This window comes from Schistocerca cancellata, chromosome 3 (assembly GCF_023864275.1).
Source record: "Schistocerca cancellata isolate TAMUIC-IGC-003103 chromosome 3, iqSchCanc2.1, whole genome shotgun sequence".
Lineage (NCBI taxonomy): Eukaryota > Metazoa > Arthropoda > Insecta > Orthoptera > Acrididae > Schistocerca > Schistocerca cancellata.
The window spans coordinates 560,188,189-560,211,079 of NC_064628.1; the positions used below are offsets into that span (position 1 = coordinate 560,188,189).

At 44.3% G+C, this 22,891-nt stretch overlaps 1 protein-coding gene across 1 annotated transcript in view; it reads right to left on the minus strand.

Moving 5' to 3' along the window:
* Positions 1-22,891, minus strand: part of LOC126175409 (juvenile hormone esterase-like) — a 114,103-nt gene that overhangs the window by 12,107 nt on the left and 79,105 nt on the right. Inside the window, exons 7-8 of the mRNA XM_049922204.1 lie at positions 16,309-16,490; positions 8,361-8,490 (exon numbers count right to left, since the gene is read on the minus strand). Of these exons, the coding sequence (XP_049778161.1) occupies positions 8,361-8,490; positions 16,309-16,490 (312 nt within the window). The remainder of the gene's footprint in view (positions 1-8,360; positions 8,491-16,308; positions 16,491-22,891) is intronic.

The window sequence follows — 22,891 nt, forward strand, 5'->3', positions numbered from 1 at the left end:
AGATCTGTTGCAGAAACTGCTTCAGCTAATTCATGTTACGTTGTTTCACGACTGTTTTTCTATTTGTATCTCAAGATGATAATGGCCGAAACCGGTACTTGTGAATCATGTTGTTTATGTAATCAAGATGGACCTTTACAAATAAAATATCCACAGATATCCGTCTGTTGCGGTTGTTATCTGTATCGATGAGGCACGCAAGCGTGTTTCATAGAAAGTTTTACTCGCATGTGAGTCACAAGCGTCATACAAAGACTGCATTTCCCATGGTTTCTTGTGCTAGTGCAGTATCATCTTTGGTTATGCTGTATACCTACAAGCAACACTTTGAAGACAAAGGCTTGTCAAGAAATGAGCTTGCTAATTGGATAGATCCGAGTTCGCATGGCGCTCGTGTGTTGGAGCAAAGCACTTACTCTTTCTTCCGTCCACGCTGTTTACATCGCACTGCTTGATGACGGCTTAGTAAAAGTTCAGATATATTATCTTGTGAATGATCTGAGATGGCCATTACTCAGCTGCCGTTTCTAGAAATTTTTTGAGAATGCTGCATGCTTGCGCAGCACTGGCGTGGTTACATTTTATATGGTTTTTCAGAGCACTTGTGTATCCACGTGCGAAACGTTGCTTTTCTTTGTCCGACTATGCAAGGATCATTATCGATCTTCGTTGTATATAGGAAGGATTTAACGTGACTTTCCCAATCATTTTATACGCTGAAGTGCCAAAGAAACTGGTATAGGCATGCGTATTCAAATACACAGATATGCAAACAGACAGAATGCGGCGCTGCGGTCGACACCGCCTATATAAGATGACAAGTGTCTGGCGCAGTTGTTAGGTCGGTTACTGCTGCTACAACGGCAGGTTCTCAAGATTTAAGTGAGTTTGAACGTTGTATTATAGGCGGCGCACGGGCGATGGACACAGTACCTCCGAGCCAGCGATGCAGTGGGGATTTTCCCGTACGACCATTTAACGACTTCATATCACAAATAAGGTAAAACATAAAATCTCCGATATCGGTGCGGCCGGAAAAAGATCCTGCAAGAACAGGATCAACGACGACTGAAGAGAATCGTTCAACATGACGTAAGTGCAGCACTTCCGCCAATTGCTGCAGATTTCAACGCTGCTCATCAACAAGTGTCAATGTGCGAACCATTAAACGAAACACCATCGATATGGTCTATCGGAGCCGAAGGCCAACACGTGTAACCTTGATGACTGCACGACAAAATAGCTTTACGCCTCGCCTGGGCCCGTAAACACCGACATGGGACTGTTGATGACTGGAAACATGTTGCCTGGTCGGACGTCTCGTTTCAGATTGTGTCGTGCGGATGGACGTGTATGGGCATGGAGACAACCTTGAGCCGTGGCGGGACCGGCGTCAGTAGTATCTCTGACATGAATACGATCGATTTCCTAGCACAGAGGTTCGTCTTGGGGCATGGTACGGCTCGGGATATAAGCGAGTGCCGACCGCGAGTAACGGGAACAACACTTTGAGAACTTCCGTGGTGCGCGAGTCGGCGATTGGCTGATGGGCAGAAGCGAATACGGCGTGCCTGAGGCCGGGCGGCGGTTATCACGTGATTATACTGGAGGCGGCGGGAGTTGGCCGGCGCTGTGCATTCTCCGGCAACCTCGTGAGCTGTGGATGTGCCCGCTTCCTTGGAGGGACACGCTGTTAAAGTCTTGAGAAGTGATGGTCTGACCTTCGCAAAATCGCCCCAGCATCAAGACACCCAGTTAAGTTCTCTAATTACTAAGAGCGCTTAGTTAACTGTGATCGCTCTTGGTACAGTAAGACATTGCCGGACGCAAGATGTTATGTGTGTTCGATTTCATTTGATGCCTCTTACTAAGCATGTGCTCTGCTTCCGCATAATATTGATGTATTTGAAGAATGTTAGTTCGTTACCTATTCTTAGCAAGTGTTCAACTTGCTTACGATATCGGTTAATCCATGTCAGTATGTTCTCTGCGGGCAATCTGAGTTTTTATTTCTAAAGGTTACCGTGTTGAGCTTTTCAGGCTCACTTAAGGTGGCCAATATGTGTATCATTAAATTCTAGTGAGTGTAGGTTCTCGTGAGCCAGTTCATTTCCTACTCTTAGCGTTTGTTTATCAGGTACTCACTTAAAGAAAGGACTTGCGAGTGAAATTAGTTGTCGTTAAGCCTTGATTTTATAGTGTTAATTTAGTGGTCAATCCTGAATGTTAAAGTTAAGAAAAGTTTTTTGGCCTCCTGTTGTCGGGTGTGGTCTGTGTTTCAGTGAGCTGAGGCAGCCGGCAACCGAGGCGCAGAGCTTGCCTTTAGATTACAAGTTTGACTTACGGGCGGTGGACTTCGCCTGCGCTCCTCCTGTGTTCCTCTTCGGTAGCGTTTGCTTGGTTCACATTTCGGTGGCCTACTCGATGTGGACTTGCAAACAGAGCCACGCCTTAGTTCGAAGTTAAGTATTACTTCCCTCAGTCGGTTCCACCGTTCGTGGTTAAACTACGGCCTTACAAGCTTGGACCTTACTTCTGTTGTTACACATATATGATTGTACGAAGTTGTGACTTTCTATGCCCTAAAAGCCCATCTTACAAGCCAATGGGCATTTTAATAATTTCGTGGTTCGCTGTGCAAGGTTCTCTAGTCTAGTAATTTGCAAGATTGCCCTAGTTACGCTTTAATAAATATATTCTAAGTATTCGTGCTAAAATTGAGGCTGTATGTCCACTGTTATTTTACATGTAATGTTTGAGTATTGAAATTGAAAGGGTCTTAAATAACGTGTCTTAACTAGAGTTGTTTTGTTAAAGTTATGGCCAGATTCAGCCTTAGTGGCTTCGCTCAATTTTTATATGACATCGTTGCTAGTGGTTTATTAGTTTATTAATGATTTTATGCAATGAGAGAGTTTCTTAAATATTTTGCCTGAGTGGCGTTTATCAATGTTTATGGGAGATCGTTACCTAATGATTTATTAACTTGCTTATGATTTTGTGTAATGAGTGTTTCGTACATAATCTTGCCTGAGTGGCGTCTGACAATTTTTATGTGAGACTGTTTTTGGTAGTTAATAAACACATTGGAATGGAAATGTTCACTTTATTGGGTCAGCCCTTCCACTCCATTTACATTTAAAGGTTAAACAAAGCAGGTGTTAAGTAAAAACGTTCCAAACCTCATGAATCCATGGACACTGCATATAAGCAGGGGACTGTTCAAGCTGGTGATTGCTCTGTAATGGAGTGGGTCATATGCAGTTGGAGAGATATGGGAGGGACCCCTGATACTTTTAGATACGACTCGGATGGGTGACAAGTACGTAAGCATCATGTCTGATCACCTGCATCCATTCACATCCATTGTGCTTTCCGACGGACTTGGGCAATTCCATCAGGACAATGCAACGCTCCACACGTCTAGAATTGCTACAGAGTGACTCCCGCAACATTCTACTGAGTTTAAACACGTCCGCTGGCCACCAAACTCCCCAGACATGAACATTATTCAGCATATCTGGGACACCTTGCAACGTGTTGCTCAGAAGAAATCTCCGACCCCTCGTACTCTTACGGATTTATGGACTGCCCTGCAGGATTCATGGTGTCAATCACCCCAGCACTACTTCTGACATTAGTCGAGTCCATGTCACATCATGTTGCGGCGCTTCTGCATGCTAGTGGGGCCTCTACAAGATATTAGGCAAGGGTACCAGTTTCTTTATCTCTTCAGTGTAGTATTATGGGGATTTGAAAGTATATTTGGTTCTTGTCTGAGTTTGTGAAGGTGTGGTATTTGTACAACCAAGTGGGTCGCTAGTAGACATTTGTTTCTATGGTTCAGGAATTTTCATGCATTCAGGGGTACAAATCTTCTAAAAAGGGAAATATTTTCGGGAAACTAACACCAGATTCATAACGTATTTACACTCTTAGGTAGTTAAAATCTTTTCTAAAATCAGTATTTCTGTATGTTGCGAGGGCATTATCGTACTACTCCTATGTTGCCGATACGAATTGTAACACGACATCCAAGTGTAAAAAGGAGAGACTCTTTAATCACCCACAAACATGCGGCTGCGCAAGCACAGATGGAGGCTAAGATCGGGTCATATTCGTGTTGACAGCTGAAATAAACTTGGCTGGAGCACGTAGAGGGCCATTTTCACACTATGCTCCATAGATGGGGTTGTCTGTGGCCTTCCGCCGACTGCAGACGCCCGCGTGATCGGGAAAATCCGTCCACTATGGCTACTACAGACGTTATGAAATACATTACATGCTTTCTCAGTTCCATGCTACAGCTGATGGTTGTCGTTATCCGCAATTGCGAATTCATGTAATGTGTTTCATAACGGCTCTAGTCGCCGCAGTGCCTGTTCCTTTGAACGTGCATGCATGTCCAAAGGAACTTTGCATCATAATCAGAATATCACAGGTACTGCAATGTCGTACATACATACGTGTCTCTGGAGCGTTGTCGCGTTTTCAGTAGGTAGCTGGGAAACCGGCCATATCTCGACAGGTAGTGTGTAGGTCCCTTGGTCGGAAGGAGGTACGATATTCTTGATCTTTCAATTATGCTGGGAAGGAATGGCAGGTTGTCCTCCCTGTTTCTGGCCTGTTCCACGTTTCTCGCCATTTTCTATTAATTACTATCTTTATATCCCTATCTGATGTGGCTCTTGTACACAGTATCTGTTTTATCTTAACATATTCGCCCTTTTTGAACCGATATTGTGCACATACCTTTATTATGGCTAGGTCTAATGGTAGTAAGGTTGGTATCACCAGCAGCACCTCAGACAGTGTTGAATTTACACGTCTATCAGGCGGAGAAGTACACTTCTCAGAAATTTCATTCCTGGGGGTTCCAGTTTCAACTGCATGACTACAATAATGTCGTAGGCTGAGTAGTTCATCTGTTTCAGTCTTTTGAACAGGGCAGGCATAATAAGTTATTGAACACCCCAGGTATACGAAACATTACGATTCAGTTCTGAAGTGCTCACATTATGCATTGTGTGATCTGCGGCATCCTCGATACATTTCGCTTCCCTGAAACCGTACTGCAGAGCATTCATACCAATTATCTGTCTGCGACCCCTCAGGCGGTGACACAGAGGCTTTCCGAATACTTTGTCTAGAGCTACCAAACAAATCGGCCCTTATCATTCAGGTCTTCTTGGGTCTCAGTCTTCCCGCATTTACGGTATAATGGTATTCGAGATTCTGGGCATCTGTCAACGGAAAAGAGATTCGTTTAATAACACAGGGTGCTCGGTAATTTTCTTTACATCCTAAGACTTGTAGAGGGGAGTGAGTTGATAATATTTTGAATTGGATTCCATGACCGGAAAAGTACCGTTTCCGTGCTGCGACAATTTGCAAACATGTTGATAACGTGACCACTTCCACAAGTGATTGATTATGCGTGACCTAGTACATCACTTGTTTGGCAGTTCGACTCATTAGTAGGCAAAGAAATTGCTCGTGTACTCGTTAACAGGTTGTCTTCAACGTGAGGCAAGACGGCCTCTTGCATTTCGGGTGTGTGGCGTCTGCTTGGAACACCACAGCCTGCTAACGGTGAAGGCAACCTTTCTCGAAGCCGTTGTGTAATTGTGGCGAAAAGAGTATGCGATGGAGCCGAACGTTGTGGAGATCGGTTTTGATAAAGGCGATGAGCAGCTCTTCCATTACAGTGAGCTTCGCCATTCAGAAGGATATGTCGATGTACTCCGCAAACGTGTACCCAATCGTGTTTCTCTGACACTCAAAGACACGTGAATGAAGCTCGAACCAGGCCAGAGAGGTAGGATAGACGTCAAATGACATCAGCCGCGCCAGCATAACCATGTATAGGCACAATAAGTAAAATTTCATTATGCTAGGCTTGGTGTTGTAATTGCCAGCGGAGTAACGGTGTACCTAGGTTCAGTATGTATCTGAGGGTTTGAAACTGGCCAGTATGTATCTGAGGGTTTGAAACTAATAACTGTAACTACTTTCTCGACTTGTAGTGTATCTACTGATCAGCCAGAACATTATGATTACCGCTCTACTATCGATATAAACCCATCCAGGCGATACCAGTCTCCGCTGGTGAGGAATGACTGCTAGTCAGTCACACGCGCAGTGCATGCACTATCAGTGAGCGTGTAGTCCGTGCGTAGAACGGGGAAGGCGCGTGATCTATCTGAGTTTGACCGAGAGCAGATTGTGAAAATCCGGAGGCTCGACACGAGTATTTCGGAAACTGAACGACTTGTCGGGTGTTCAAGGAATGCTGTGGTGAGTGCCTACAACACGTGGCGAAACCTAGCTGAAAACACGTCCAACGTCGTGCGATTGGGCTGTCACCCCTCGTTACAGATGTCGAACGTCTTAGGCTGGGCAGACTGGTAAAACAGGACAGGCGGCGAACCGTGGCGGAACTAACATCAGACTTTAATGCTGAGCAGAGTACGAGTGTGTCTGAACACAGTGCAGCGAACACTTCTAATAACGATGGACCTCCGCAGCCGATGACCCATGCAGGTGCAAATATTAACAGCACAACGTAGGCAACTACGATTGAAATGTGCTCGTGACCATCGGCACTGGACGTTGGCGTAGTGGCAGAGCGTTGCATGGCCTGATAAATCCCGATATCTTCTTCATCATGCCGATGGGAGGGCGCGGATCCGTCGTCCTCCAGGGGAACAGCTCCTTGACGCCTGTACTGTGGGAAGGAGAGAAGCTGGCGGCGGCTCCATTATGCTCTGGAGAACGTTTACTTGGGTATCCGTGGGTCCGGTGGAACTCGTGCAGGGCACCATCACGGCCAAGGAGTATCGTACACTGGTTGCAGTCCACCTGCACCCCTTCATTACCATCAAGAGTCCCGACGGCAGTGGCATCTTTCAACAAATGTTGTGCCATGTCACAACGCCAGGTGTGTGATGGAGTGGTTCAAGGAACACATTGTTGAGTTTCAGTTGATTTTATAGCCCCCTAACTCACCTGATCTGAACACGATCGAACGCATCTGAGATGTGGTTGAATGTGCGTCTGAGCCCATCGTCGCCTCTCCCCGGAAGTAGCGGGACTTAAGTGACTTATGTGTGCAGATGTGGTCCGAGCTCCCTTCAGCGTCGTACCAAGGCCTCATTGCTTCCACGCTGTTATGCGTGCCGAAGGTGGGCGTGCCTGCTATTAGGTAGATGATCACAATATTCCGGCTGATCAGTATAGTTCCTCCTTTTGCGACTAAATAAATCAACACGACCGTTAATTTGTATTCCCTACTGACTAGTAATATGTCGACTTCCGAATATTGTCGCGGCATCAGCCGCAGGCAGGACGTTGCAACCAACCAAGGAATGTGCGTGATCGCCACTGACGAAATGCTGGAGCTGGGTGCTAAAGCAGTATTGGAGGAGCACTCTGGAACACAGCAGTCTACTGCGGCTGTGGCCTGGGTTACTCTATACCGTGGCGCGACGCCGCTTTTCCTCAGTTGCCATCTACGTGATGGGAAGCAGACTCCTGTCACAACACACCCAGGACCGCCTAATACATGTGTGCCTCCCGCTCAGCCATTAGCAGCACTCGTGTTTGGACTTTGGAATTGCACCATCGTCATGATAATCTTCACAGGAGTCCTCAGTCCAACGTTTGGCGAAGCCGTTGAGATCTCACTGAGAAGTGTAATGAACTGTGCAATGTCGATGGTCTTCGGGCTGCCAGCGAGACTTCGGACGTCGAACTCATGCCACTGACAGGAGGCGTTTCCCTGAGTGTCGTCATCTGATAGTCTGGCCGACTGCAGCGGCCTTGGGTACATCATGGCATCATGGAGCATCTGCACGGCCTTGTGTATCCCCCCCCCCCCCCCCTCAAGCCCAATGCAGTGTACGCCACTCAGCTGTCTCTCTACACCGCTACAAAACAGACAGCTGTCCAGCGCCAGCAAGGTCACGCACACTGTCAGTCATTTCATGCTGAGGCAGCACGCCGCCTGGTTCCTTGGCGCCAACATCGATTTATCTTTATGGAATGCGCTTAATAAACGATATTGTTATTGAGTGAGCGTTTCTCATTCCGCTCTTGCTGCGGTAGTGATAGACCGCTACCCACAGATCCTACACAAGCAACTCAGGGGCAGAAGTGGCCATCCTAGCTGGTAATGGTGTTGGTGTTTACTGCCACTCTGCGGCGCCGTTATACTATGTAAGAAAACTGATTTTAGCTTTTGGGCGGATTTTAAAGATGAGTGTGACTGCTCTCACTTTTAGCAAATATTAATTCTATGACACTGCTTTGACAGGAAAGAGATACGTTTATGTTAAGTGCGTTATTTTCTTTGTACTCACCCCACTGCGTAGATTCGACGATATCCCCGCGGTAGTCGAATACATAATAGAACACTGGTGTGTCACTCAGCTCGGCCACTGTCCTCACCAGCGTGTCTGTTGGCTCGAAAGACCTCATGTCGTTGTCGAACTGTAAGAAAAAATATGATTTGGCTGTTGATTGTTACTGTAGTTTCATAATATATGGATCGAACTGTGATATATCACACTAGTTTCAAAGATGACTGTACCAACCATTATATGAATAAAAAAAGTAAGAAAAAATTACTTTTATAAAGTATGGTCCTTTTTTGGGAATTAAGCAATCCTATTCTATCGGCTCAATTTAGCAATTTGATTTGTTCTGTAACAGCTTCTTGTACTGCTTCTTAGGTAACGATCATCGGTTTGCTCTTCCAAAACGTAAATGGATAAACATATTTCCCACTAACAGACTCCACCTCTTACAAAGTTTATCGATCAAACATTTATTCAACAACTGACTTCAATAATTACTCCCTACATTAACTTTCCACTCAGTCAATACATGTTTCTCCAGTGCTAGATATATACTCCTGGAAATTGAAATAAGAACACCGTGAATTCATTGACCCAGGAAGGGGAAACTTTATTGACACATTCCTGGGGTCAGATACATCACATGATCACACTGACAGAACCACAGGCACATAGACACAGGCAACAGAGCATGCACAATGTCGGCACTAGTACAGTGTATATCCACCTTTCGCAGCAATGCAGGCTGCTATTCTCCCATGGAGACGATCGTAGAGATGCTGGATGTAGTCCTGTGGAACGGCTTGCCATGCCATTTCCACCTGGCGCCTCAGTTGGACCAGCGTTCGTGCTGGACGTGCAGACCGCGTGAGACGACGCTTCATCCAGTCCCAAACATGCTCAATGGGAGACAGATCCGGAGATCTTGCTGGCCAGGGTAGTTGACTTACACCTTCTAGAGCACGTTGGGTGGCACGGGATACATGCGGACGTGCATTGTCCTGTTGGAACAGCAAGTTCCTTTGCCGGTCTAGGAATGGTAGAACGATGGGTTCGATGACGGTTTGGATGTACCGTGCACTATTCAGTGTCCCCTCGACGATCACCAGTGGTGTACGGCCAGTGTAGGAGATCGCTCCCCACACCATGATGCCGGGTGTTGGCCCTGTGTGCCTCGGTCGTATGCAGTCCTGATTGTGGCGCTCACCTGCACGGCGCCAAACACGCATACGACCATCATTGGCACCAAGGCAGAAGCGACTCTCATCGCTGAAGACGACACGTCTCCATTCGTCCCTCCATTCACGCCTGTCGCGACACCACTGGAGGCGGGCTGCACGATGTTGGGGCGTGAGCGGAAGACGGCCTAACGGTGTGCGGGACCGTAGCCCAGCTTCATGGAGACGGTTGCGAATGGTCCTCGCCGATACCCCAGGAGCAACAGTGTCCCTAATTTGCTGGGAAGTGGCGGTGCGGTCCCCTACGGCACTGCGTAGGATCCTACGGTCTTGGCGTGCATCCGTGCGTCGCTGCGGTCCGGTCCCAGGTCGACGGGCACGTGCACCTTCCGCCGACCACTGGCGACAACATCGATGTACAGTGGAGACCTCACGCCCCACGTGTTGAGCAATTCGGCGGTACGTCCACCCGGCCTCCCGCATGCCCACTATACGCCCTCGCTCAAAGTCCGTCAACTGCACATACGGTTCACGTCCACGCTGTCGCGGCTTGCTACCAGTGTTAAAGACTGCGATGGAGCTCCGTATGCCACGGCAAACTGGTTGACACTGACGGCGGCGGTGCACAAATGCTGCGCAGCTAGCGCCATTCGACGGCCAACACCGCGGTTCCTGGTGTGTCAGCTGTGCCGTGCGTGTGATCATTGCTTGTACAGCCCTCTCGCAGTGTCCGGAGCAAGTATGGTGGGTCTGACACACCGGTGTCAATGTGTTCTTTTTTCCATTTCCAGGAGTGTATCTTTTCCATTTTTTTCTCGTTTCATCGCCGCATTAATCAAAACATACTGTTTCCCACACAACTTTAATTATAAACAATTACATCAGTTCAGCTTCCAGCATCAAACAGTCTTTGTGTAGGCCTTTAAAGTTTTATCCTCTAAAGGATATTACTACAAACAACTGCTTCCTTTTATCTATGTTAAGCTTAACCTCCTTTTTTACATTTATTATTGATGTTTAATTTTTTTAAACCTTGTGTTTAAGATCTCTCCTTGTATTGTATTCTCACACGATACTATAACGCAAACAAATTGCAGTTTTACTGTCAAGGGTTCTTCTAAATAACATTCAGATCGATTTTCCCTAATTCTTTTCTTCAGTAACAGACAAAATTTGAATTCCGTCACGAGTGGTTTGCTATTTCGGAACATAATTGTCAACCAATAATTTTGTAACCTTTCTTTGTTCTCTTTGATGTATTAAGGCTGCGAACATGTTCGGCAGAGAAGGTACTGAACAATAGTTATCTCATTTAGTTCATCGGCCATAATATTATCTTTGGAATTTGACGCTCTCTGAAAAGTCTTTGAAGTATTTCCCGTGGTATGAAACCCACTGACACCAGACTGAAATTCTTTCTAAAGAATTCTGTCTTAGACTAACACTTCATACTATTGCGTCTCTGTTTGTGTATTTCTTATTTTAGTTTCCTATTTAACTTCATTTGGCTAATATCCAAATGCATAACTATGCTGGACATGGTTAATTGTGGCATAAGTGACCGTTTACGCACAGTACGTTAATTCGAATCTTCACATGTAGGTAAGTGTATCTTGGTCTGTTCGGAAGGTAAGTTCTTGCAATTTTAGAGGAATCTGTTTATTTCACTGTCTGAAATCCATTGCAGTGTTATCGTTTTTCATTCTTCCCAATTCCTGTCTCGTCCCTAACTATACTTACTTAGACCACGTTTGCGTGTTATTAACAACCAAAATTATTTTACTATTTGTGTAACTAAAGTCCGACGAAGTCTGAACTAAATTTCGAAGCTTGAGATACTGTCCAGAAAAAAAAAAAAAGTTTGATATCTGCGTTTTGGTATTAACCGGAGGTTTACATAACAGACCTGACACGCCGTCATCTCCGTTTGTACTGAGACTTGAGCTACCAATCATGATGCTGTAACAATAAATTTGTTCAAGAAACATCCAGGCAACGGATAAATGCTGAAAAAGTGAAGAGAACTAGTGAACTGCAGAAACACTGTGTACTCTGTACTACGTTTCGAAGATTGTGTGTATTGTCTATTAAACCGGGTACCTAGAAACGACGGAGATGTTTCGTCCCGCCATAGCCCTTAGTTGTTCACAACACCATAACAGGCCACAGCAGTCCACCCACCCCACCGCCGTCCCATACCGAATTCAGGGTTATTGTGTGGTTCGGCCCTCAGTGGAACCCACCCCCCCTCCCCCCTCCGCCCAGGGGAATGTCTCATACCAGATGAGTGTAGCCCCAAATGATTGCGTGGTAGAGTAATTATCGTGTACGTGGAGACTTTCGCGCAGCAATCGCCGACATAGTGTAACTGAGGCGGAGTAAGGGGAACCAGCCGACATTCGCCGAGGTCGATGGAAAAGCGCCTTAAAAACCATCCATAGGCTGGCCGGCACACCGGACTTCGACACTAATCCTCCGGGTGGATTCGTGCCGGCGATCGGCATGCCTTCCCGCTCGGGAAGCAGCGTTTATGGAAATGTTGGAGCATCTAGTATGAGGAACACTGACAGAGGAATGGTCCAATGCGACATGTCGAAAGCTACCAAGAAATTTTTCACACAGGAAGAGTACACTGAAAGAAAAGCACTGTCAAAATTTTAGCTACAAGTATTTAAGAAATGTTAAAGATACTCACTTTTGTCTCACGAAGAACCATTTACAACGGCGATTTGTACGGCCCTTCCTATCCAGCGCGCGTTCAGCGAATAAGCAGAGGCAGCCGTGGCATGTGAACGTAGCGCCTTGTAGTGCGAAGTTCAAAGTGCAAGCACGCAAATCACAAATTGAAGCATATAAACCATACCGAACATGCCTCAAATCACTAATTTTTTGTATAACTTGCACTTCATATAGACAGCTGGACTGCTGCAGAACGGAAAGAAGATCGAGGCAGTGTATAACGTTAACTTGCAGACGTCTTGCAAGACTTCAATTTGTTGACGTTAATTATTTTATAACTGTTCCAGTAGCACAGTTCTTATGATAATTTTTAAATAATGTATATTTTACTGACAATGAAACGCTTTCTTTCTTATTCCCTGTTATCTTCGCAAAAATGTGACGTGTCTATTGGATGACAAAACAAACATTTTCCTACACTAGGCACCCCTGAAAAAAACATTAATGGAGTCAGGGACTTCAGGGTAATTACTAGCTTTATTTATACAGAACTGGAATGGGGCAAGAAATCGTCATGGCCGTTGTTCTGCAGATTGTTCTGCGTACATTGATCGAATTCGACGAATGCAGGGATGCAAATTCACAATCCAGATATGACTGAAGTTTAACAATACTGTTCCTCTGATAAACGTGAAATGACAAATAGCTATCGGAAATTGTCTTAAAATTTTCTGAAAAATGCATTATAATGTCGAAAAATTAATTCATTGGGAGACTGAATCTCTTCACCATCATTCTAAAGACCGATGTGATATTATGTACAGGCCAAGAGCCAAACAAAAGCAATGAACTATTTTCTGCAAATGGTAAGAAGACGTTCCGGATGTAACATTATTCTCTCGTTTTTTTAAGATTTTTCCACGTATATTACAAGATTTTTCCAAGTAAACAGTCTTTTTTTCCATTTTTCCCCTAATTAACCTTGATGTTCCTGGAGACAGATATAAAACTGCGAAACAGTAATCCATCGATACCACTGACATTGTTGTATACGAATGTGTCATAGCATTCGTGGACTGCACAGGCGACTGATAATTTTTTCTTTTTCTTCTGCTCGAAATGATGAAGTGCTGTCTGTACTCAGTTCTTATGCGGAACGTGACTGATTGGCTTTACACACAGCATTTTTGGGGATAAGAAGCAGCTTCGTTTTCCAAACAGCTACTAATTTTTCTGTAGTATTACCTATTAATGACATATCTTCATGTTTACTTAAGGTAACAATCGTAATTTGGGACTTCCTTTTCGTATAAATTCCTGAATCTGTTTAACGAGGTCGAACTGACCTGAAATGTTCATATCAACTGTGATTCAGAGCCCCCACTCTCGTGTATCTCCTTTGTAACAGTGCACTGGTGCTCACGAGCAGTTCTAAATCTTTCGAAAGGTTTTTATTTCGTACCTTTGCGAGTTTCATTTTGTTGGATATTTCGTAGTTTTTGTATATCTTTCTTTCATTTATAGAATTAATGTTCAGTTTTTACGAAATGTAGCTGGCTATGCAAACTTCTTAAGTTTAAAAATTTCCTCCCCGCCCTATTCAACAAAAAATTACCTCTTTTATTTCGTCACTGGAAACTATTACTGGAAGTACTTACTTTCGGATTGGAAGGTAGTCTATTTCTGTTCTGGACTTTCATTAGCGCAGCAATCATATTTCGGGCTACAATTAACAGAATCATCTGAGTAATTTCCCGTATTTTCTAATATTTGTATTTTCACAACAGAAATATCGACAACATTCGAGAGTATGTTCAAGAAATTAACTAATAAATAACCAATATGTAGATCTTCAGGAGAAGTAGCCGATTTCGATTGCACACCAGGATTTTCCTATTTCATCTTTGCAAGACTGGAAACATTAATTGGATTCCAAGTTGCTGCGAAGTTCTGGAACCTCGACAAAGACAGATGCTATTAGCGACCACTGCTAATTATTATGAACATTTAAACGAGTTGTGATTTCTAGTGAATAGTAACTGTGTACAATTGTGCCAAACTATCAACAAAAACTTAAATTCGGTTTACAAATTACAATTGCGTCCACCGAGCGAGATGGCGCAGTGGTTAGCACACTGGACTCGCATTCGTGAGGACGACGATTCAAACCCGCGTCTGGCCATCCTGATTTAGGTTTTCCGTGATTTCCCAAAATCGCTTCAGCGAATGCCGGTATGGTTCTTTTGAAGGGGCACTGCCGACTTCCTTCCCCATCCTTCCGTAATCTTAGGGACTGATGGCCGCGCTGTTTGGTCCCCTCCCCAAATCAATCAACCAACCAACTAACGTGCCATCAATCAAATGTAGGATTTTGACCACCGTGTTGCGCATGCGCTGTAAAACAAGGGTATACATTTCTCCCACTTGTAACAAATACTTGCAATGTGTCTTAGTAGCCAACATTTTGACAGTGTGTTTCTACTGCTGTATTCTTCCTGTATATAAATTTTTAGGGCAATTTTCGACATGTCAGATCGGACCGTTCCCCTGTGAGTCACATACGACTGATAAGACTAAAGGCATGACTATAATATACACACGATTGACAACCAACACTCCAGTTCCGAACGAACCCGATAGAAACCACCAGTCCAGTTTTGAACGAATCCTAAAGAAAAGGACGATTCATTTAACGCCTGATCCTTCGAAATGCGTTTTCCTATATAAAATCCTAATCTTGACTTATATCTAATATATAAATATTAATACTTGTTGTTTCTTTTTTCGTCTTTCGTGAGCTCCGATACCATTCATTCGATAAGAAACTCTGATGAGTTGTAGTGCACATGCCTGCGAAAGTTTATGTAGGGGTAAGAAACACCTAACCACCCGTAAATATGAGGGTGGATGGATGTCATAGAAAATTAACTCCGGAACCTCTGGAACAAATGCAAAGATATTTTGTGTATCCATCCCATTGTTTGCAAAATTATCTGTATAAAAATATTTTTGGGGGAAATATACCGTAAGCAAGCCCAGAGGTGAGGTGGTAGTGAGAAGAGATGCTGACGGATACTGGTTTCAAATCCGCAACTTTTGGGGTCGCTAGACTTAGTGGTGAAAATCAAGACACCTCTAGCAGCCTTACGACTGATTTGGAATGGAAAGGTGTGACATAAAAGCGAAACTCAGAAACATCTGGAACCAAATTTGGTATACACATGACTCAGTATGTGGGAGTCAGATACCCCTACTACTGCAAAGGATGCAGTTGACTATGAGATGGAGCGACATGCAGAAACGTCTGGAAATGACCTTTCCTGTAACAAGACATGGTTAGAAGGAAATCCGCAACTGAGCTGATGCTGAGTCTCTAACGACCTCGATGTCGACAGGGTGTTAAGCCCAATCTTCCTTCCTTTTTTCCTTGAATTTGAGCGCTTAATTGGGTAACTTCAATGCTAATTAACTCGCATATGGAGCAACATATCGAATTTTTTTCTGAACGATTATCCCTCTGCACAAACTACCCTGCAATGCCCTTACAACCTTTTCAGGCTGTTCCTGACCAGCCTGTATATAAGTGTGAAATGTATGTAACGTATGAGTGCGCAAGCGAAGCCACGGACAAATAACTAGTCTTCAATAAATGTAATCTGAAAAGTTACGCTATATGCAGAAGAATGTATATAGATCATAGGTGTCCTCACGTTAACTCAACGTGAATTTACGTCACAACTCTAAATAGAAACAGAAGTGAATGGATGTTGTACTTTTCGACGAGCTAAAACCGAAATGTTAATTGGAGAGTGATATCAATCGCGAAATTAATTGTAATTGTACGTTTCTAAAACTGTTCCAGGTCATAACTTTTTATAACTGTTTAGTATTAGCATTAACTGGTGAATACAATATTAAAATGTCTCTCAAGAAATAAAACCTTATACAAAATGAAACAAATCGAGACAGCGTACTTGTAGAAGGAACCTAAACGCACTACATAGAAAGTAGGCAAGGCATCCTTTATCAATGAACTAGCATTCGACTTGGGAGACTTCCATACAAATTGAGAAAAAAGGTTCTGGATTACTTACGTTCACAAGAGATTCACCATCGTCCGTAGAGATAGTATCGTTGCCAAAGTAGAATTCCCTCAGCTTGAGAGCTGCTTCCTGTTGCTGCTCTACAGTTGAAAGATGCAAACAGGGTGCCACCGACTCGACGAATTGGCTGTTGAGTATCTCGATTTTCTCTGTGTTGTTCAGTATTTGGAAACCTGTCGGACAACGATAGATAAGTGTTTCCAGTAAGACAACGGTACAGATTTAACCATACTAAAATTCTCCTTATGCATCCAAGTTGCTGAGAAGAACAATATACAGGCGAATGGAAAGGAAAATTGAGGATGTTTTAGATGACAATCAGTTTGGCTTTAGGAAAGGTAAAGGCACGAGAGATGCAATTCTGACGTTGCTGTTGACAATGGAAGAAAGACTAAGGAAAAATGAAGAACGTTCATAGGATTTTCGAATCCTGCCTCGGACATGGATGTTTGTGATGTCCTTAGGTTAGTTAGGTTTAAGTAGTTCTAAGTTCTAGGGGACTAATGACCACAGCTGTTAAGTCCCATAGTGCTCAGAGCCATTTGAACCATTTTTTTTCATAGGATTTTTCGATCTGGAAAAAGCATTCCACGATAGGCAAAGGTGACGTTTGAAATTCTGAGAAAAATAGACGTGCGCCGTAAGGAAAGAAGGGTAACAAACAATAAGTACAAGTGCCAAGAGGGAAAAAATAAGAGTGGAAGATAAAGAACGAAACGCTCGAATTGAAAAGCGGATAAGACAGGGATGTAACCTTTCGCCCATAATGTTCAATCTATACACCGAAGACGCAATGAGATAATAAAAGAAAGGTTCAAGAGTGGAATTAAAATTAAAGGTGAAATGATATCAATAATACGATTCGCTGATGACATTGCTATCGCGAGTGAAAGTGAAGAAGAATTATATGAGCTGCTGAATGGAATGAACCGTCTAATGATAACATAATATGGACTGAGAGTAAATCGAAGAAAAACAAAAGTAATGAGAAGTGACTGAAATGAGAACAGCGAGAAAATTAACATCAGAATTAGTCATAAAGTAGAAGATAAAGTTAAGGAATTAAACTACCTAGGCAGCAGACTAACCCATGGCGGACGGAGCAAGGAGGACATAAAAAGTAGACTAGCACTGTCAAAAACTGCATACCTGGCCAGATAAGTCTACCAGTATCAAACGTAGGTCTTACTATGAGGAAGAAATTTCTAAAAATGTATCTTTAGAGTACAGCATTGTATGGTAGTGAAACATGGACTGTGGGAAAACGGGTACAGAAGAGAATCGAAGCATTTGAGATGTGGTGCTACAGACGAATGTTGAAAATTAGGCGGCGTGATAAAGTAAGGGATTAGGAGATTCTGCGCAGAATCGGAGAGGAAAGGAGTATATGGAAAACACTGATAAGAAGAAGGGACAGGTTGGTCGGGCATCTATTAAGACGGCAGAGAATAACTTCCATGGTATTAGAAGGAGTTGCAGTGGGTAAAAACTGTAGAGGAAGACAGAGGTTGGAATACATCCAGCAAATAACTGAGAATGTAGGTTAGAAGTGCTACTCTGAGATGAAGAGTTTGGCACGGTAGAGGAATTCGTGGCGGGCCGCATCAAGCCAGTCAGAAGACTGACGAAGTTAAAAAAGGATATAAAGGAATAGCGAGTTGTCACATTGACAAGGAGCAGTTAATCTCCACATTTAGTGCTAGACTTTTTTCGGCATTGCAGGGTTCCTTTACGTTGTGACACGTTGAATCTAAATTGATCTACTCATGGCAGCAAGTGAGTTGTTTCTTAAAAATGTTTTCTGGTTCTTCGTCGGAAGGAAAATAACGCTGTTCTACATACAAAATGATACGGAAATTAAATGAGCTACGTATTTGTAGAAAGCCGACAACCAGAGATACGACTGTACATGCCACGTCCAACCACCCACAAAATAAAAAAATTGGTGGCCTATGACACATCTTACAAAGACTAAGTGATATCCCACCAAGTAAAGAATGTAACGAAGAAGAGTTACAAACAATACAACTCATAGCCACAAACAGTGGCTAGAATAACCACATACCCCTTGGTCTAGAGTAGCGTCTATGATTAGTAATGAAAACATGGCACTAGTTAAATGTTGATTAATAATCAGCATTGATGGCCGAAGACTGCCGGCATAAGTAATCACACTCATTCTGCCAACAGCCTTGTCAAAGAGGGCGGAGGAGCGGACAGAGGTTCAGGACGCTCTACATCTACATGTATACTCCGCAAGCCACCCAACGGTGTGTGGCGGGGGGCACTTTACGTGCCACTGTCATTACCTCCCTTTTCTGTTACAGTCGCGTATGGTTCGCGGGAAGAACGACTGCCGGAAAGCCTCCGTGCGCGTTCGAATCTCACTTATTTTACATTCGTGATCTCCTCAGGAGGTATAAGTAGGGGGAAGCAATATATTCGATACCTCATCCAAAAACGCACCCTCTGAAAACCTGGACAGCAAGCACACCGCGATGCAGAGCGATTCTCTCGCAGAGTCTGCCACTTGAGTTTGCTAAACACCTCCGTAACGCTATCACGCTTACCAAATAACCCTGTGACAAAACGCACCGCTCTTCTTTGGATCTTCTCTATCTTCTCCGTCAACCCTATCTGGTACGGATCCCACACTGATGAGCAATACTCAAGTACAGGTCGAACGAGTGTTTTGTAAGCCACCTCCTTTGTTGATGGACTACATTTTCTAAGGACTCTCCCAATGAATATCAACCTAGTACCTGCCTTACCAACAATTAATTTTATATGATCATTCCACTTCAAATCGTTCCGTACGCATGCTCCCAGATATTTTACAGAAGTAACTGCTACCAGTGTTTGTTCCGCTATCATGTAATAATACAATAAAGAATCCTTCTTTCTATGTATTCGCAATACATTACATTTGTCTATGTTAAGGGTCAGTTGCCACTCCCTGCACCAAGTGCCTATCCGCTGCAGGTGTTCCTGCATTTCGCTACAATTTTCTAATGCTGCAAATTCTCTGTATACTACAGCATCATCCGCGAAAAGCCGCATGGAACTTCCGACACTATCTACTAGGTCATTTATATATATTGTGAAAAGCAATGGTCCCATAACACTCCTCTGTGGCACGCCAGAGGTTACTTTAACGTCTGTAGACGTCTCTCCATTGAGAACAACGTGCTGTGTTCTGTTTGCTAAAAACTCTTCAATCCAGCCACACAGCCGGTCTGATATTCTGTAGGCTCTTACTTTGTTTATCAGGTGACAGTGCGGAACTGTATCGAACGCCTTCCGGAAGTCGAGGAAATTGGCATCTACCTGGGAGCCTGTATCTAATATTTTCTGGGTCTCATGAACAAATAAAGCGAGTTGGGTCTCACACGATCGCTGTTTCCGGAATCCATGTTGATTCCTACAGAGTAGATTCTGGGTTTCCAGAAACGACATGATACTCGAGCAAAAAACATGTTCTAAAATTCTGCAACAGATCGACGTCAGAGCTATAGGTCTATAGTTTTGCGCATCTGCCCGACGACCTTTCTTGAAGACTGGGACTGCCTGTGCTCTTTTCCAATCTACTGGAACCTTCCGTTCCTCTGGAGACTTGTGGTACACGGCTGTTAGAAGGGGGGGGGGGGGGGCGCAAGTTCTTTTGCGTACTCTGTGTAGAATCGAATTGGTATCCCGTCAGGTGCAGTGGACTTTCCTTTGTTGAGTGATTCCAGTTGCTTTTCTATTCCTTGGACGCTTATTTCGATGTCAGCCATTTTTTCGTTTGTGCGAGGATTTAGAGAACGAACTGCAGTGCGGTCTTCCTCTGTGAAACAGCTTTGGAAAAAGGTGTTTAATATTGCAGCTTTACGCGTGTCATCCTCTGTTTCAATGACATCATCATCCCGGAGTGTGTGGATATGCTGTTTCGAGCCACTTACTGATTTAACGTAAGACCAGAACTTCCTAGGATTTTCTGTCAAGTTGGTACATAGAATTTTACTTTCGAATTCACTGAACGCTTCACGCATAGCCCTCTTTATGCTAACTTTGACATCGTTTAGCTTCTGTTTGTCTGAGAGGTTTTGGTTGCGTTTAAACTTGCAGTGAAGCTCTCTTTGCTTTCGCAGTAGTTTCCTAACTTTGTTGTTGAACCACGGTGGGTTTTTCCCGTCCCTCACAGTTTTACTCGGCACGTACCTGTCTAAAACGCATTTTACGATTGCCTTGAACTTTTTCCATAAACACTCAACATTGTCAGTGTCGGAACAGAAATTTTCGTTTTGATCTGTTAGGTAGTCTGAAATCTGCCTTCTATTACTCTTGCTAAACATATAAACCTTCCTCCCTTTTTTATATTCCTATTTACTTCCATATTCAGGGATGCTGAAACGGCCTTATGATCACTGAGTCCCTGTTCTGCGCTTACAGAGTCGAAAAGTTCGGGTCTGCTATCAGTAGGTCCAAGATGTTACCTCCACGAGTCGGTTCTCTGTTTAATTGCTCGAGGTAATTTTCGGATAGTGCACTCAGTATAATGCCACTCGATGCTCTGTCCCTACCACCCGTCCTAAACATCTGAGTGTCCCAGTCTATATATGGTAAATTGAAATCTCCACCTAAGACTATAACATGCTGAGAAAATTTATGTGAAATGTATTCCAGATTTTCTCTCAGTTGTTCTGCCACTAATGCTGCTGAGTCGGGAGGTCGGTAAAAGGGGCCAATTAGTAACCTAGCTCGATTGTTGAGTGTAACCTCCACCCATAATAATTCTCAGGAGCTATCCACTTCTACTTCACTACAGGATAAACTACTACTAACAGCGTCAAACACGCCACCACCGGTTGCATGCAAGCTATCCTTTCTAAACACCGTCAGTGCCTTTGTAAAAATTTATCTCTGGCTTCAGCCAGCTTTCCGTACCTATAACGATTTCAGCTTCGGTGCTTTATATCAGCGCTTGAAGTTCCGGTACTTTACCAATGTAGCTTCGACAGTTTACAATTACAATACCGATTGCTGCTTCGTCCCCGCATTTCCTGACTTATCCCCGCACCCTTTGAGGCTGTTGCCCTTTTTGTACTTGCCCGAGGCCATCTAACCTAAAAAACCGCCCAGTCCACGCCACACAACCCCTGCTACCCGCGTAGCCACCTGCTGCGTGTAGTGGACTCCTGAACTATCCAGCGGAACCCGAAACCCCACCACCCTATGGCGCAAGTCGAGGAATCTGCAGCCCACACGGTCGCAGAACCGTCTCAGCCTCTGATTCAGACCCTCCACTCGGCTCTGTACCAAAGGTCCGCAGTCAGTCCTGTCGACGATGCTGCAGATGGTGAGCTCTGCTTTCATCCCGCTAGCGAGACTGGCAGTCTTCACCAAATCAGATAGCCGCCGGAAGCCAAAGAGAATTTCCTCCGATCCATAGCGACACACATCATTGATGCCGACATGAGCGACTACCTGCAGATGGGTGTACCCTTCATGGCATCCGGAAGGACCCTTTCCACATCTGGAATGACTCCCCCCGGTATGCACACGGAGTGCACATCAGTTTTCTTGCCCTCTCTTGCTGCCGTATCCCTAAGGGGCCCCATTACGCGCCTGACGTTGGAGCTCCCAACTACCAGTAAGCCCACCCTCTGCGACTGCCCGGATCTTGCAGACTGACGGGCAACCTCTGGAAAAGAACAAGCAGCCATGTCCGGCCGAAGATCAGTATCAGCTGGACACTCTCCAGTCCTTGGGGTGGGAACTGCCCCTAAAAGCCGAAGAATCTGCAATGATCAACGGCATGAGGATGTACAAGGCAATGGAAACCACTGTATTAAAATCACATAAAATGTATCTACAGAACATGTGATCTGTAATTGAAAAAGTGTCATGATGATCTCCCCACTCGCAAAGGAATCCAGATTAGTCCCCCAATCCCCATTCAGATCTCAGGGAGAGGACTGCCCAAGTGTAGGTGAAGACGTGAAAAAGATTGAATAACCAATGAAATGATGACCTTCTGTGAGTCGAGGCGTGGAATGTCAGAGCTTGAACACCCTAGGAAACTTAGAAAATCAGAAAAGGGAAATTCTAAGGCTCATTCTAGATATCTACATCTACATCTACAGCTACAGAGATACTCCAGAAGCCACCGTACGGAGCGTGGCGGAGTGTACCCTGTACCACTACTTGTCAGTTCCTCTCCTGTTCCACTCGCAAACAGAGTGATGGAAACACGACTGTCTGTATGCCTCCGCACGAGACCTAATTTATCTTATCTTCGAGATCCTTACGCGCGATGTATGTTGGCGGCAGTAGAGTCGTTCGGCAGTCAGCTTCAAAAGCAAGTTCTTCAAATTTTCTCTTGTAGTGCTTCTCGAAAATAACGTTGCCATCTCTCCAAGGATTCCCATTTGTGTTCTCAAAGCATCACTGTAACACTTACGTGTTGTTCGAACCTACCGGTAACAAATCTGGCTGCCCGCCTCTGAATTGCTTCGATGTCTCCCTTCCGATTACGGGTCTGGTGACATCCAGCCACAACAGCGAGGTGAACTGTAAGGAAGGCTGTCATTTT